This window comes from Malaclemys terrapin, chromosome 1 (assembly GCF_027887155.1).
Source record: "Malaclemys terrapin pileata isolate rMalTer1 chromosome 1, rMalTer1.hap1, whole genome shotgun sequence".
NCBI lineage: Eukaryota > Metazoa > Chordata > Testudines > Emydidae > Malaclemys > Malaclemys terrapin.
The window spans coordinates 134373684-134391543 of NC_071505.1; the positions used below are offsets into that span (position 1 = coordinate 134373684).

Consider the following 17860-nt stretch of genomic DNA (forward strand, 5'->3'; position numbering starts at 1 on the left):
TCAGCCCTTTCGACAATTCCTCAGCTGCACCTAGTTCTGAATCAGAATGCTCTGTGCGCTTTAAATTAACCCTTCAGTGGCAACAGGTGGTTTATCTCTGCAGACAGCTGCTTTGGGCAGCGCTGGACTCCGATTGCCCACATGGAACTCCTGGTCTCTCACTTTCATTCCACCTCCCCCCCCGGGTGGCCCCTGGACTCATATGCCCCCCCGTAAGTTTTACACGGTGAGTGCTCCATTTCAATGGCGTGTGAAGCCATAAGAACCCTCCCCCCCCTCGTGCTATTAATAAACATGCATGTAGCAGGAGGTTCAGGGGGCGAGCCAAGTAACAGGTGCGAGAGATAATGTTACACTGGAAAAGAGCAGGGCTGCCATTGCCCATGTGTTGGGAGGCTAATGTCTCATATTCATTGTCATGTGCTGGAATGCACTCAGAGCATGGAGAAATGTCACAGAGCCGCTCTTCACAAGCTGTCGATCCAAGACCAAGGGTCAGTTCATTGTCCCTCGGGCTCCAAAGGCTGAATTCATCAAAGGGGTGTGTGTGCTGGGAGTGCTCGAGTTTTAAACAAATTGTATGTTTGACATCTGAAAGCTAAAAAACTAATGAATGAATATGGGCACAGATCTCTCTCACTAGAGCCAGCTGTTGCTGATAATGGCCAAAATTCCCAAACTTGAGTGTTTAACTTAGGCATCGACTCCTTGTAAGATCGTTGGGGCAGGGACTGCTGTTTTCTTCTGTGTTTGGACAGCACCTAGCACAACAGGGCCCTGGTCTATCACTGGGGCTTCTGGGTGCTACAGCAACAGAATTACATGAATAAATAAGAATTTAATAAATCAGTAGCTTGACTTTGAGAGGCATTGACCATATGCAACTGCCATTTAAATTAACAGGAGCTCAGAACTTCTGAAAACCAATCTGCTCAGACATGTATCTAAATATGGATTTAAGGGTCTAATTTTAGGCATGCAAGTTTGAAAATTTTGGTCAGTATCTTGTTTTTATAGAACACTTTTCATCCAAAAGGACTTTACCAACTGTATAATGCAGGTATTGCTTTACCCACCACTGAAAAGCGGCCTCCTCTGGGGAGGAATACAGTACCTTCTTAGCAGTGCACAGCAACTAAGACAAGAAATGAAGTTGCATTGTTCATGCAGTTGAAAACGCAGGGGTACATAGCAGAATTGGTTGAAAATTTTCCATTGAATCTGTTTTTCAGGAAAAAAAAATTGGTTTAGACTAAATGATTTTTTTTTTTTTTTTTTTTTTTTTGGTAAGAGGTATCTGGATTCTGCAGAACATTTTGACTTTTTGTCAAAAAAAGAACATCCAAAACCAAAAAGTTTTCAGTTTTCTGCCAAAACCTGAACAATTTTGGCCACCCCTCACTCTACCTAAAAAGTTATTTGGAACTGCTGCCACAGGCCCTCATGGAAGTTGTAGTTCTTCTCTCTCATGCCCCGCTTCTCTTCTATGGGGTAGGTTTCCCAGTCAAACTACATCTCCTATGATGTATTGTGGTTGCTCAACAAAAGAAAAGATGCTAGGGCACCATGGGAGATGTAGTCTGGCCAGCGAGCCTGGCACATAGAGCAGAAAGAGGGCATGTGGTACCTGAACTACAACTGCCATGAGGCACTGTGGCAGAATTTCCAAATGAATGTTGCTGGCTGAAAATTCTGTTTTCAGTTTTTCACTAGAGAGTCTACCCTCTTCCCTCACCATCAATTTCCCAACTAGCTCTAATATTCAGCCATGGAGAATGTAATGATCAAGGGGCTTGTCTACACCGTGGGGTAATGCGCTCTATAGAGGTGTGATTTCTAAAGCACACCAGTGTGCTGTGCTTTAATTGGTCTGTGTAGATCCTGCTGGTGCGCACTAAAGGTTCCCAGCAAGGTCTACAAGGACAAAATAATGCATAACATGCACTTTAGAAATTACACTCCCGTACATGCATTACCCCGCACCAAGCTGAAATTTTACAAGGTTAACACCTGCACTCTTGTGAAAATGCCATTGATTCTTAAATGATCACAAGTGCTCAAGACCTCTGTTTTACATCTGATCCACAAGACAGCTTCTCCAGCAGCCCCATACCCCCTAGTGTCACGCTAAGACACTGGTTCAAAACTGACATCCAGTAAATCATAAATACTGCTGTTTGCAGATCCTGACCCTGCACAACCTTGCTTAGCTTATGATAAGCAGAGAGAGAATCGCAGCCCAATGTTTATGCCTGAAGGCCGTTAATGTGCCTGCTTTTAGGTGCACAGGAAGGCCACCACCACAACTCACCACCAGACATATAAGCTCCCTCTGTGATTCAACAAAACACAGTGCCCCCATGGCGTCAAAAAGGTTCCAGGAAACCAAAATGCCGTACGGTATCACTGACTGCGCGCTCTCCGATGCATTCCAAATTCCGCACATGCCAAATCATTCAAGACCAGGATTTAGAATGCCCCAGACACCAGGACATGTCAGTCCATGCCCTGCAATCAGGAGATGCCTCACCCATGCCCAGCACAGAGACGACACATAGTCCCCTTGGGTGAAATGCCCCCCTGTGCAGACAGCCTTCATGCCACTGAAATCCTTCAAAATATTCGAAACACAACAAAGGAGTTCACAAACAAGCCATTCACCCTCCTTGCTGAACTCCCTGCTGTCTCTGCTGAGCCTGCCAATCAAGTGGTCAGTTAGTGACAATTAACATGATGAGTTTGAGAGAAGGATGAGCGTCCACTAGGAACGGGACTAAGACCATCAGCTCATTTCTCATAGTCCCGCTACTGATCCAGCATTGAGTTGCAAGTGGTAATGTTAAAGGGAAAGGCTCCATATCTCATTACAGATTCTCCCAGCCATCCAGCCCTGCCACTGCCCCAAGCTGCTATTATTTGTAATCTTATAATACCTACAATAACATCCGTCTCCAAATTATTTCCTCTGTGCCCTGCAGCACACACAAGATGCAATGGCACAATGCTACAGCTTTTGCAAAATCTGAGCTTGCCCATCAAAAATTTGATCCAGGCAACTGAGTGGGTAGAATTTTGCCAGGCTGATTCAACCTTAAGTTTTCTGCCAAATTACCAGAACCTCGCGGTCAGTTTTCAAGAACACATTTTCTGTATAATCCACTTTCATTGGTGCACGTTTCCTATCTTGTGGTCGGCCTTGTGCCGTGTGTAAATGTGGTGTAAATCACTTGTACATAGATCATGCAAACCCACAGAAATAGCCAGATAGGGCAGGAAGGGGGAAATAGAGTGCACGCTGGGAAGTTATTGAATATTTAGATTCAGGGAACAGATAGCTTCAAGGTTGCAGAGGAGAAGGATTTCCCTTACACATCAATCATTAAACCACTGGTCTGAACTGCTACTAAACAAACTCCCAAGAGTTTAGTCAGTTACAACTTTGCAGAAGGCAACACCAAATATTTGCCTTGCTCCAGCCAGAATGTCATAATAAGGCCTTTTGCTCTTCAGGGGGAGTCCCAGATGCCAGCAGAGTCTGAATTAGCTACACACTCAACACTGAGTATCTGGTACTTCCCACAAAATAGCAAAAGGAGCAGGAGCAGCTGGGCTGCCTGGGAGCTTCCTTCTCTTACCCAGAACTTGACAAGGAAGAAGGCGTTGGGTGGCCCCTTTTCAAAGAGCTCCTTCAGGCCTCCTTTCTTCTCAGGGAACTTGTCATAGATCTGCCGGATGTCTACTGCCTCGAGGTAGGGGTCACTGTAGCTGGGGCTTGACTGGCCAATGTGAACAAACAGGTGCTTGTTATACTGCAGGGAGACAGGTGTAAGACATTAGGGTGACACAGGATGGGTCTTGGTTCAGATTTATCACCCAGTCCTCTTCACAGCAGAAAAGATGGGAACAGAATGTACTGGCTGGGACCATCTAACCACAGAGCTCAAGGGAGCTTTTGGACAAAGGCAAACCAGGGAGCCCATTTGGGTCCTAGGACCCAAAAAGCATTTACCTCACAACAGGCATGAACAGTACATGGGAGGGAGGCCTCTTAGGAAAACACTGCAGGAAGTGCCGTCTGGCCCCTAGCCTGCTGAAATGGCTCTGCAGGTATTTTTCCACTATCTCATGATCACCAGGGCGCAGTTTGTTCTGGCCACATCCTCCCACCCTGGCACATGCCCAGAATGCCCAGTACACTAGGAGGGGAGACCAGAAGTCGATGGCATAGAAGTGGCTACACTGGCTTCATGTTATTCTGTCTCTTGGGCCTTAGGACATTTTAATGGAGGAGAATCTGTTTTTACCAGATCCTAAATTGCCCAAGCTTGGCTTCTAAATTTGTCCCTGTCAATGCAGAGCAATTCAGTGGACCGGGCACTTCAATACATAGTTAAATAGCTAGACACATACTGAAGAGCACACCCAGTGTAAATTAAAGCTATCCAGAGACAAAAAATACATGGAAAGTGGGAGTGAGGTTTGTATCTTACCGTGTCTTGGTCTTGTTGTTGTTCCAAGAATGCAGAGAATTCTAACATCCAAAGTTTGGAGCTGGCAACCCTTCGCCCCTGCCAAGGTGGAGCCGCCGGGGAAGGTGAGAGGCCAGCAGGAGACTCAAACCCTAAAAGCAAGGGGATTATAAAACAAAATGAAAAAGAGCCAAGTCAGCAACAACTGTCATTTTCAGCCTCTAATGTCACAGCATAGTGAGAATCTTTTTTGGACTTCAACCCTCATATAAAACACTTGTCACAGACCCATCACTCTGTCCCTCCCTGATCAGCTTCTCAACTGTTCTTCCCGGAGGAAGTAACCCAGGATATACTGCTAAGCAATGGATCGATCTAACTGCCACTGAAGTCAAAAGAAAGATTCCCACTGACTTCAGTGGGAGCTGGACTGGGCCTTAAATGAATAGCAAGACAATCTGCTTGGATATCTCAGAGGAGTCACCATGAATGAGGAAATGCTGAGATTGGGAAGGAAAAACCACCTTCTGCTCTACTAGAACAAGGCATTTGAGGAGAGTCACAGTGGAAATACAGCCCCTTTGCTGTGGTGAAAACAGAGCAATCTTGTGGCTGGAGCATGGTGCTGGGACCTCGTGACTTCTAATTCTGCCTCTGCCATTGACCTATTACATAATCTTGAGCAAGCAATTTAACCTTGCTCTGCTTCAACTAATGGGAATTTGGCATCTAAATCCCCCTAGGCAGCTTTCAGAACCTCAGCCTATGTTTCTAATAATTCCGCCTGTGTTCAGAGACAGCAGCCATTTTTGTTTTGGAGTTGCTGCAGCCTATTGTAAGAGGACACACACACACTGTGCTCTCTCAGAAACTTTACTGTTCTTCTTCCATGTTTGTGGCTTCCCTTAATTTTAAATGGAGTCATTCACACTGAAAGTAAATATTGCTTTTTGTTTGTGGGGACCAGAGAAATTAAAAACACAGGATCAGATATGGGGAGGTTGATTGAATGAGTGGAGCTGGATGGGACATGCGTTGGCTGGCTGGATCAGGTAAACCTGTAGGGTGCATAGAACAAGTCTGGAACGAGATGTGGATTGTTCTCATTCTTGTGGTTTTTCAGGTCCCTGAGGAATATTTGAATTTCCCATTTCCCCTTCAGTGGCAGGAAGCATGGAAGTCTCTTTTATAGTTATGACTAAAGAACTATGATTTTCTTGCATGGCAATATGATGTGTATGTGCTGTGCAAGAAATTGTTTCCCTACCTACCTGGTAACGGGAGTGGAGGTTGAACAGCATAGGTTTGTGGAGAAAAAGGTTTCACGCTGTAGGAATATACATGAGAGTTAGTTAAAGAAAAATCAAAGCATTTTGTTCAGTTCTCTGGGCAAATTAGGTGAAGGACTTTCCCGGGGAGGGGTGGGGAGTGGAAAGTAACTCCACGAGAGGCAAGGAGGGCCCAGAAAGGGGACCCTAATAGTCACTATACAAAAGGGACCTCTAAGAGCATAACTTCAGTGGAGCACCCAATGTACAGAAAGGGACCCAAACAGCCCACGGCATTCTTACCTACACATCCAATAGCACAGACCCACTTAGGGGCATCCTTCAAGCTCACCTCAAAGATTGGCTGTATGGAGATTGCAGGGCTTCTGACATGATTCCCTATATGGCCTGCCCACCTAGACACTAATGCCCATGTATTTATACAGCCTTTTGTCCAGAGATGGAGTTAAGTGTGGGCAACGTCAGTAAATGGCAACTCTGCCTCTTTTTGTTGGGCTCTGCAAGCTCCTTCCCTGGTGATGGGCCATGTGTGGACAGCTTTTCAGAAGTGCTCAACACCCTCAGTTGGGACTGGATTATCAACAGAGCTCCGCTCCCAGTTAGGCCAGATTTTCAGAAGTGTTCAGCACCTGCCAGCACCCCCTGTTCTCAGTGGCAGTTGGTGAGTGCTAAGCTCTGGAAAATCTGGCCCTTAGTCAAGATCCCTGAGGGATCCCTCCCCAGTTCACTTTGCAAACTAGAGGCCTAATTCAGAGGCCACCTGTAAGGAGATATATGCTAGATAGCTTTAGGGTCCCTTGGACCTACTCATACCCACTTACTGATGTGCAAGGGCATCTAAACGGGTGTGACTTACATTCTGAGAAGCCAAGACGTGTGAGTTGGAGGAGGAGAGGTGGCTTACTTTCACTTACACTGTTCTTACAACTTCCTGTTACTGCCTTTTTTGCTACACTCTTTTCTTCTGGATCCTCACTGTAGGCCGGATCAGGCCCAATGTGAATCCCTCCGATTCCCATAGACGCAGTGGGGCAAATTCCAAGATGAAGTGTAAAAGGGTGAGAGGGTGAGTTAAGGCCCCCACTCAGTTCCCTTTGAAGCCAGTTTTTCTGTTGTCTTTGACAGACATTGGATCAGACCCTAAGTGAGCCTAGAGGCAGTTTGAGTGAGTATAATGAACATTTTGGAGGGGTCAGAAGAAGGGGCAAGATGCACCAGTTTAAGACTCCCTCTGAACTCACTTTAGACTCATCTTTGAATTCAACCCTAGGCCTTTTGCCTCAGCTCCATGCCTACTTCCATCGATAGCTTGGGGGTGGGGGGTCTGCCTTTCTGACAAACAGCATCAGATGGCCTTACGGTTTCTTAACCTCGAGCTAATTGAAGGTATTTCCCAGCTCAGGGGAACTTCCACCACAGCATGGGAAGCAACCATGTGTATGCATAGGTGTGGGAGTACTCACTCGTGAGAGGATCCAGCTTGGCCTGGCAAAGCTCCTTGCCAAAACTGCAAAACCAAAGTACAGACAGTCACCATCCTGAGGCTAAAGAAAACCAGACCTTACTCCTGTCAGAGGCTAATGATGGCACATAACAAGACGGTGAGCAGGGCTAAGTGAGCCTGTATTCCCCTGCAGGGGCACTGATGGACCTTGGAAGGGCTAAGCCAGATGTCGTAAGTAATTAAGGACGTTGTTTCCAGAGGTAGATGCTGGGTAAGAGTGGCTCCATTTTTGGGTGTCCAACTTCAGGGACCCCAAAGTCCATAGCCGCTTTGGAAAACTTGGCTGCATGCGATTAACCCAGCATGTTACAGTGAGATGAGCTGGGAGGCACTGTAGGGCAGGCTAACACCAGGAAATAGACCTTTCTTCAGAGATGGAGCAGGAAAAGCTTCCTTTTGTGCTGCACAAGGCATTCTGCACTGGTTATGTGCATCTAGAAAGCAGGCTGGGGGAAGCCTTGGCAAAACCATGCCTGTTCCAAGTTTCCTTGCTCCATGGCTCAAAAAACCTGGGTACACCCATCCGTCGAGCTTCAAAACCTGGGTTACTGGCCCCATCCCAAACTCTGCCTCTCCTGACCTGTCACAGGGTGGAGAAGAGGGGAGGGAGAGGCAGTGAGACAAAGAGAGGCAGCCTGGGTGCTGACAGGTGGTGCAGTAACAATGGCCAAGTGGGGACAGGGAGGTGACAGCAACTGGAGGGTGAGGGAGGAACACAGCTAGGCCTAGCATTTTGTTCAGCGTGCAGAGTCCAGACATCATGTCTCCTCCTTATTTATCAGGTTAATTGCTGATCTTTACATGGCTGCATTACAACTGGCAGCACCAAAAAGAAAAGAAAAAAGAGCAATCTGAACTTCTCAACGTGGAGGGATTCCCGTTACTGCACGCAGCAGCCGTGGCATTCAGGAGATTGGTCTAATGCTGGCTGCATTATGTGTCTGACCCGCCATCACCCTCTTAGCACAGCCTCTGAACCATACAGTCCCAGAGCCCTGGACAGAAGGAACATCCCTCCCCTCAGGATCTCAGTGGGCTTCATGCTGCAGGGCACAGAGAATTTTAAAGTTCCATGGCCTGGCTCAAAGGGTTCTGTGGTCAATGGAAGTCTTTCCCATTGACATCAGTGGGCTTTGGATCAGGCCTCATCTCTTTAGGCTTCTATATGAGGTCAGCTATCACCATGGTATCCAAGCACTCGTGACTGTACGTGCCCAAGAGGGGGCTGGGGAAGGATGGCAAGAATGAATTTGCTCAATACAAAAGAACCATGTGCCAAAAAAGACAGCACAGACATCCTACAACATCACTGGTGATTAATATCACAAACGCTCCTCTCATCTACATCAGTTTTAGTGCGTCTCCACTGGCTTCACTGGAGTTACTCCTGATTTACACCAGCTTGAGAGGTGAATCAGGCCCTAAATGTTGCAGTTACATGGTAAATTTGCCCTTCATGTTAATGAGGTGCACTTTGAACTTGTCCCCTGTGGTCTGTTTCTGGGGTGTGTGTCTATCACAGTTCCTAACTCATCTCTAGCTGACTCTCCTGCCCCATTTCCATTGAGACACTTCACTCACCCCAGACACAGCAGGGTAGGCTGGTCGTGGGAGGCCAGGCAATACCATTTTACTGTGGAAGGCGGTTGCAGAGATGATCTGGGCAGATGACATTGTAGCCATACTCTGCATGGCTTTATCTTTAGCTGCCTGATCCTAGGGGGGAGAGGAAGAGAAAAAAAGACATGGTGATTATAATAATAAATATATGGCCTGATGTTGTGCTGGGCACCCAGGGCTCCCATGGACTTCGATCAGGGAAATGGGTGCTGAGCACCTCTGAAAAATCAGGCCAGTAAAGCCAATCAACAGAACCACAAGTGACTTTCTAATGCACAGAGCTCACCATAGTTAAGGCTCCAAGGCTCCTCCTTCCCAGCTAGGGAGCATCGGCAGCAGGCCGGGCCACTATCCTCCCACCCTCCGTTCGCCGCTTCTACATCTAGTCCCTACCTTTCAAACTCTCTTCTGTCTGTGACATCATAATTGTGACAGTGATGTCATAGGTGGGATGATGATTTTCATAAGCAACTGGAATAGGCGACCTCTTACAAGTGAAGAAAAGAGGCACCTCCTTCCTCAGCAGCTCTGCTCCTTGTGTGTATTCAGAGTCAGAGCAGCTGGCTTTAGTACCTAAAATAAATTCTGTCCTAGGGTCTCCATCCCTTTTCCCAACCTCCTCCTTCCCTCAGAACTCCCTGAATGCTAATAATTAAAAAAATCAGAGGAAGTAAAAAAACTGAAAATAAATGAGCCTCTACAGAGGGAATGGTCTCCAGCTATAGTGTTTTCCATGGAGCCGCAGCAGAACCAGCTGGTATCTCTGTGTTGGTATCACTCAGTATGTGGAAGGGAAATATTTTTAACTGCTGAGAAAGCCCTACAAATGTTCAAAAGCCAGGGGAAGCTTCTGCAGAACCCTACTGAAATAAGGCTTTAGGGAAATATTTTAAAGATGACCTGCTAAATTTAAAAAAAAGGTTTATGTCCATTTTTGCTTCTTGATGATGTAAAAAGACTTCCCAATTGCCGCTAAGGCTTTTTTTCTGGTTGCTTTTTACATTTGAAATTCAACTGTAATCTACTCTGCTTTATGGGGAAGATATAAAGAAAAGACAGCGAACTTGTAGAATAACAACACACAATCATTTAAGAAGTGAAATGTGGGTAACTGAGAGCAGAAGGGATTTTCAATCAGACTGTTTAAAACCCTTTTTTTCCCCAGTTCGAATTTAGTTAATTCAAATGCCTGACAAAGAGTTGGGAGCAAACTTGTCTTTGTTAAAGATTCAACACTGATCCCTTCCCCTTCAGCTAAGGGACGAGAAAGCTCTGAAGCAATTTCTCTAGACTTCCAGCAAAAAGAGGAAAAGAGCAAACTTGATACTTCTCATATTGCTAAAGCAAGAACAAAAATGTCCTCCACCAGCCCCAAGCCCTTCTTATACTTTGTAAGGAAACAAATAAGGACGCAACCCCTCCCCCTCCTTTTATTCTTTGAAGATCATTTTTCAGTCTGGCTTTAGTGCAGGTGAGAGATATTTTAGCCAATTAGGACATAGAAAATTGCTGTCTCCAGGGGAAGTATTTTTCCTCAAGCTTTATCTCATCTTTGTTAAATTCATCTTGAACATGGTGCAAAAGCCTGTTACAGGCACAGTGGACAGCTGCAGAATACACTCTTGTTTGTGCTGTGGAAATAGCACTACACTAATTGCCAAATAAATCAGAACGTGGCAGGTCTGATCTCCAGGGTATAAACACAAAATGTGTATTTGATATGGAAGGGGAACCAGCAGCAGGACAGCACACAGCTGCCAGCAGGAACTTGGGAGAAGGGCAGTAACCTCGCTGATTGTATCTACTCACTCTACAAAGAGGAGCGAGGGAAATGAAGTAAGTAAGTAAGTTGAATGTGCGTGGCAGACTTGCCTCTGCAGGTCAGAAAGGAACTGACTGGTGCTGGGAAATGGTTCACTGCAGGCATCTGAGCAGAGCTCACAGCATGGACCAAGGAAATGTGAAAGGAAGCTAGAAATGGAGCTCCCCAAGACACCGTCATTCCCCGAGAATGAAGTCTCCATGCCCCTAGGTGTTAAGTGGAAGCAGGCTCAGCTGGCTCACTTTCCAATCACACCAAATCCCAGGGCCCTGACGCACAAGGAACAGAATCAAAGTTACAGCTGTAAATCTTTTCACATGGTGGGCAGTTGTTTCCTGCTCGCACTGCGTCTCTCAAGCCAGCCTCCACCTGAATAGATCACTTACTGGCACCACAGGCTTCCAGCCCAGACAGCCATACCTAGCAGCTTCGAATTGGGCAGCTGTAATTTGTAACTTCTTTCCCTTCGCAAAGCAGCTGGAAACAGGACTGGCTGATCACAGAACTAGCACAGAGTTCTACAAAGAAACTGAGGGAGGGGTGGAAAGTGTGGTAGCTGGGGCTCAAAACAAATGCAGTTCAACACTGATCGGGAATGAGTCTAGCTGGTTCATTTAAAGAGAGTCCGCTCCTGACGATGAACACTGTGGAGTCATAGAAGTGGGAGGCTGAAAGGGACCTTGAGAAGTCATCAACTCCAGCCTCCTCCACTGAGGCAGGAGCAAGGATAGCTAGACCATCCCTGACAAGTGTTTTTCTAACCGATTATTAAAAACCTCCTATGATGGGGATTCTACAAACTCCCTTAGTAACCTCTCCCAATGTTTAATATCCTTATAGTTACAAGCCTTTTGCTAATATCTAACCCAAATCTCCCTTGCTGCAGATTAAGCCCATTACTACTTGTCCTGCCTTCAGTGGACATGGAGAACAATTGATCACCATCCTCTTTATAACAACCCTTAACATATTTGAAAAGTGTTATCGGGTCCCCCCTCAGTTTTCCTCTCAAGACTAAACATACCCAGGAGTTTTTTAACCTTTCCTTTTAGGCAGGCTTGGTAGAATTTGATTTCTTTTATAATTTTGACAGATAATATTAATGCTTATTTTGAAGCATTTTTTACTTTTATGTATTTAAATTTTCTCAGTTGCAAAAATTATGGGGTTTTAAGGGTTTTTTATTTTTATCTAGTGACATTTTTGAAGTTGTGGGAAATTATGTAGTGGGGTGAGGCAATAATTCTTTAATTCCAGTAGACATTCAGATTGAAAAAGTTCAAGCTTTATAACCATTAAATTGTCAACATCACATGTCAGAACATACGAAGTAAATATCCTTAAATCAAACTCTGATACCTTCTCAAGCTGCATTTCTCTTCCTTTGCCTAGCTGTACCTTTCACAGTTATTACTGATCAAAATAGTTTTTGTCGATTTGTGTGCATACGGTGAAACTGATGTTTACCACCATTTACTGATAAAAATTTAATCCTTCCAAGCCTACTCGTCGGTCATGTTTTCTAAACCTTTGATCATTTTTATTGCTTTCCTCTGGACTCTTTCTAGTTTGTCCACATCTTTCTACACACAGCACTTCAGCGGAGGCCTCACCAGTGCCAAGAACAGTGGGACGATTACCTCCTGGGTCTGACATACAACAGTTCTGTTAATACAGCCCAGAAGTCACCTACAGCTTTAAGCAGTTTAGTCCTAAATTACACTCTTCACCCAGACCTGTGTTAGACACAGGGTCAGAGTCATCTCAGTTGGCACAGGGAATCACAATTTGCAAGGAATGTCCCTCCCCAGTAGAAGCGCGTCCCCTGAGGAGGTACTGGTTGCCATCACTGTAGTCCCCTCACGGTTATGCCAGCCGAGGGTAGCTTTAGTTTGTCCAGGCAGCTCCATAGGATTGCCACCAGGAGAAGTGGTGAGTCACCACATCCCCACAGCTCATCCTGACCCGTGGCAGCAAAAAGATGGGAGATTGTGGCCACTTTTTGCCTACCCCACCCCCATGTATGTTCTGCCACTGTGAGCCCAGTGATGTACACTACGGCGGCATATACCAGAGGTAAATCGGCCCATAGAAATGAAAGTCATTGTTTCTTCATTCTTTAAATAGAAATCGCCTCCAGCACCACAGAGCCATAACAATACAAGTGTTAGCTCAGCACTTCCTGGGAAGTGCCTCTTCCTCCCCGGCTTACGGCAGTTTAACTGCTGATCTCCCCATTAACAAGGCTATCTGGCAGGACTGGCTGGTGTGTGTGTGTTATGGGTAAGGATGCCCAGCATACCTTTAGCTTGGCTTGGATCTCCCGGGCTTTCCGACGCGCCAGCACCTGGATGTGACTAGACACCTGCATTGAAAAACAATTGCCATCCTCATTCAAGGGGACATCTTGGGAGTTGCCTGCAGTACTGAACAGACGCCCATGACGTCTGTGCGATGGGGATTAGTGATCCTTTTAGTTTCTTTTTTTTTTTTTTAAAGAGAGGTTGCAGTAAGACTTTCTTCCAAGTGCAAGCAAGCCCAATCTGATCATGCTGCAGGTGTCAAATTAGAGGTCTCCACTGACCCAAAGGGCCCTGTGAAATCACAGCCATTCTGTGACATGTAAGCAGACTCCTTAAGCCCTGTAGGAGACCTCTCTCCTTATGGTACCAAGTTATGGCCTCGTCCAGGTAGAAGGGACGCTTCCCAAAGTGAGTTCATACCTAAATCCCTCCTCCCCAGTCTTTATAAATTCCTCTGACTCGCTTGACTTTTCCCCCTCCCACCTTGGGCTATGCCAAAGGCCCTTCATTTGCCATTTTTATTTTTATTTCCTGGGAAATTATTGGGCTTTATTTAAAAAACAGTGAAAACCATAAACAAAGGGCAGTGGGCGGAGGGCAGGAGGGGTGCCCAGTACTCACAGGGGAAGGGGGGCAGGGACACTTGCCATGTAGCAGTTGCGGAAGCCTTCCACTCCCTGCAGCGGCAGGGCAGTCTCGCTGCTGGGACCTGGCTCCTTGCCTGTCTCACTCCCCCACTGTGCAGAGGAAGCTGATGGGGCTGCACTGAAGGGCCGGGGTCAGCAGGGGGCTCTGTCTAGCAGAGGCAGCTGATGGGCTCTGTGCACTGGGGCTGCGCTAAAGCTGGGGTCAGGAGAGGAGTGGAAGCAGGGCTGGCCTTACCATGAGGCGAACTGAGGTGGCCACCTCAGGTGCCAGACTGTGGGGGGTGCCACTAGGACCCTGAGTGTAGAAAATTGTGTCTGCTGCTGCTGCTGTGAGAGGGTATGGTGGCATCATTTGAGCTCCCCATCTCAAAATGTTGTGGGTCAGCCCTTAGTGGAAGACTGCAAGCCGTGAGTACTGATCCCCTCTGCCAGGGAGAGCCTTCTGCTGACCCCATCCCTTCAGCATCGCCCTGTCTGCTTCCCCTGCAAAAAAATCCCCAAGTCCCAAAACAGCCAAAATTTGGGTGAAAAGTCAATAAAACTGGACTACTGGCTTTTTCAAAAACCCGGGAATGGTTCAGGGAAAAGTCAGTAAATACCAATAACAGGCACACGGCCATCATCATAAAGCTGAGAGAAATGAGGGCTGAGCCTCCGCCCAGCTTCTTTATAAAGCGGTGGAGTTAAGAGAGGAGCTAATGCTAACTCTGAACTTGTGTGTGCCTGAAAGGTTCTCGACCAAAAGGTCTGGAGACCTGAAGTTCTGTGTGTGTCTCCAGCAATGGCACATTATTCTAAACAGCCCAAACCACTGTTTTAATCCCTGACCTGGAAGGACCATCTGTAGGAGTTCGGTTCCTAGGGCTACTCATTCTTTGACCTTTCGAGTGAGATGGCCCAAAAGGGAACCAATTACGGTGATGGGACTCTTGTCTACAGAGAACAGGACTGAGACTGCGAACTCATTCATATGTGTCACCCATTAGATGGTAACAACTTCCAATAACTAACAAGGAGAGGGAGAAAGGCACCATACACCAAAGCCAGGGGTAATCAATTCTTTTTTGTCAAGGTCCAAATTTCTTGGTCAAGATATTTCTTGGAGGTCCAAACTCCAGAGAAAATAATACAAAAATAACAACAAAATATTAATAAGTAAATAAAAAGAGTTCACAGTCTGTTAAAAAGTTCTGGCGGTCCAGATTTGGCCCAGGGTCTATTGACTATCCCGGCCTAGCCTTTCTTACTAACCCAAAAATGTAACAGTTAATATCTCACTGAACGTGTCATTGCAGGAAGATAATGTGTGATAGTGCTACAGTCCAATCTGAAGACACTCAGAGTGACTAAACTCACAACTCTCATTACCCAGCTGACTGCGATGATCTCTTTCCAAAAGGCAGAGACTAATTGCAGCCAGCAGAGAGGCAATTAGTTCACACAAGCCCTCTCCATCCCTCGGGACACAAACAAAGCAGCCAGTGTAACACAGTCAACTTCACACCTACCTGTTTCCTTGTGCGCGTTTTCCCTGTTCTCAGTTTAATATAGCGGGCAATCAGCTCATTTCGGCCTGGAACAAGGAAATAATGCAAACCAAAGTTTAGAGAGACATGATCTCAGCAAGAAGATGCAGCCTGCAGGGAGGCTATAAGCCCTAACGCTATCCCCTAGGTCAGGAATGTTCTCATTTAGTTCATGTGGCAGAGGCCAGTGTTTAAAGAGCAGAAGTCTCGACTGAAAATTCTATTCTTGATATTGTCTTTGTGCAATTTACAATGATCTATAAAAGTTCCAGGTTTGTGTCCTTTTAATGGCTGGTTGTGATCAATGAAGTTCCGAGGGGTTTTCTTCTTGCTCTTTTTCTATTGAACCTTAAAAATTCAGGTCTTGTCTGCCTTGTTTTCCATGGAAGGCTGCATGAATACTTGGAAAACTAGTGGGATTAGAACATCACAAATATCAAAATAATGATAATTGAGAGGGGAAGTGATATTTTATTTGGATGGTTTAAAGCTCTCTGGGGTGAGGGGTTATTTGGTTTGTTTTTTTTTAAACACCTATTTAACTCAAACACGTGGATAAACAATTCAGAGAAAGGTTTCAGAGTAGCAGCCGTGTTAGTCTGTATCCGCAAAAAGAACAGGAGTACTTGTGGCACCTTAGAGCTTATGCTCTAATAAATTTGTTAGTCTCTAAGGTGCCACAAGTACTCCTGTTCTTAATTCAGAGAAAAGCTCTCTCTGTTAAAAATTCAATACCCGGGCCCTTTCATGAAGGGTTGAGAAGCTCTCACTCTAGGTCCCCAAGTCCTCCAAGGAGACTTCCAGCAGAAACACTTAATCTTGACAGTTCTAAAGTAAAAACATGAAGAATTTTTTTTAAATAATAAAAAAATCCAAACTTTATCAATTATAAAGCCACACAAAAGGGCACAAACACTTTTTTTTGGTGTCTTTTCCATGTCACTTTTAGCTGATGTTGACAGAAGGAGCTGCAGCCACAGGATGGTTTATGTTATGTTCATGAAATGTAACGAAGCACAGAAATGGCTGTCTCCAACACTCTGTCCACTTAAGTCTCAATCCGTTTCCTGCTCATGTTGTTAGAGAGGCTCCCCTTGTTCTCACTGGGAGAAGGAGCAGGCCCTTAGCCACACGGATTTTCCAGTTTTCCCTGCTCTGCTACGCACAAAGATGGAATTATTTGATGCCCCGCATAGTACTGCTGACTTCTCTGATTCTCACAGTGCCAGCAAGCGCAGCGACAAGCCCAGGAGAGAGCTAGATGGGAGCAGATGCTGTTAGACTACCTACCACCTGGCTGTTTTTCAACCAGCATAGCCATTTCTGCAAAGCTGAGACCAATTGCTAGCGAGATATCAACATCAGCCTGATAACCGACCTTTCTCTAGTGCCAAGAATAATATTTATGGCTTTCAAAGCCTCCATCTGGCTGACTCAGGCCAGTAGCCTCGCAGACTTGCATTTACGGAGCAATGCCAGAGATGCTGGTTTGGCCCAGAGCTGGAGAAAGACAATCTGACAATGGTGAACAATGGAAGCTAGACAGAACAAAATAAGCTCCTCAAAACCTGTTTGTCTCTAATGAAGTGTGAGGGAATGTGTATGTCTACAGAGGAGGTGGGCTGCAGAGGAGGAGGAATGGGGAGTGAAAGAGAGAGGAAGAGAGAACTGACCCAGCGAGAATTTTACAAGTAGAATTTCAGACAATCACAAACCAGCAAAAATAAGCTTTATGGGGCAAATGTATCTATGGTGCGACTCCATTCAAGTCTGTGGGTTACACCAAGCGAGCCCAATCCCCTCACAATTATCACTGAGACCATCACTGACAAACCAGGGAAAATTCTGCACAGATGTAGACCATATGCAATTCCATTACAGTCAGTCAAGTCGCATGTGGCAGAAGCTGGTGCAGAAATGAGCTCTTTTGTATCCAAGCACGCAGTCACCCTCTTTTCCAGCTTCCATGCTTTGCTTTCCATTTCTCATCTCTCATTACCTCATTCCACCTTCCTCTCTCTGAAGGTTCACTTTCCATACCAGATCAGGAGACAGAAAGGCAGCAGGGTGCATTACTTGCTAAAGGCTCCAGTAGCTAATGCAGGTGACCATGCAGAGATATTAGCAACCCAGGGACAGACAGAATTATGGAGTGTGCTAAACCCGAGAACATCCCTAACGGGAACATATTAAAAGAAGGTCATAACCCCAAGAGAAGCCAATTCTAAAGATCCATTGTTCCCCCTATTAGAAGCCAGCGGTGCGCATGTGATGGATTTCTAGAAGTTTGTGGGTTCACAGTCTATGGAGGGCAGTTTGTTTCCATCACAAACCTGGCTGCAGGATATTCAAAGCCTCATGCCATGTCTTCACTTGGCTGGAATGGGCTGGGAGCTGTCGCACACTGTCAGATGGCTCATTTTTTAGAGCTCAGTAATCCGATCGCATGTTGTGTTCTCAGAATAACTCCCGTTGAGGCCTTCCACAGTCACAGGAACCCGCCAACAGTTGTGTCTCCTCTGTCTGAACTGCGCATTGGATTTCATGAAGCGCTAGCCAACATACCAACTGTAGCCCACCGCCAGAAAGCCCTTTATCCTCCCTGAAGCCTTCCCCTTGGAGGCACAAGATTAAAAAACAGAGAGTGCAAGAAAGAGTCTCCCTCAGGTTCTTGCTCTGC

General features: G+C 46.0%; 1 protein-coding gene across 1 annotated transcript in view; it reads right to left on the reverse strand.

The window, feature by feature from the left end:
• The window catches only part of TEAD4 (TEA domain transcription factor 4), a gene marked incomplete at its 5' end in the record, with an annotated part of 81975 nt that overhangs the window by 15690 nt on the left and 48425 nt on the right, over window positions 1-17860 (reverse strand). Inside the window, 7 exons of the mRNA XM_054039697.1 lie at window positions 3636-3809; window positions 4491-4621; window positions 5741-5796; window positions 7222-7265; window positions 8844-8978; window positions 13007-13069; window positions 15163-15227. Coding sequence (XP_053895672.1) covers window positions 3636-3809; window positions 4491-4621; window positions 5741-5796; window positions 7222-7265; window positions 8844-8978; window positions 13007-13069; window positions 15163-15227 — 668 coding nt within the window. The remainder of the gene's footprint in view (window positions 1-3635; window positions 3810-4490; window positions 4622-5740; window positions 5797-7221; window positions 7266-8843; window positions 8979-13006; window positions 13070-15162; window positions 15228-17860) is intronic.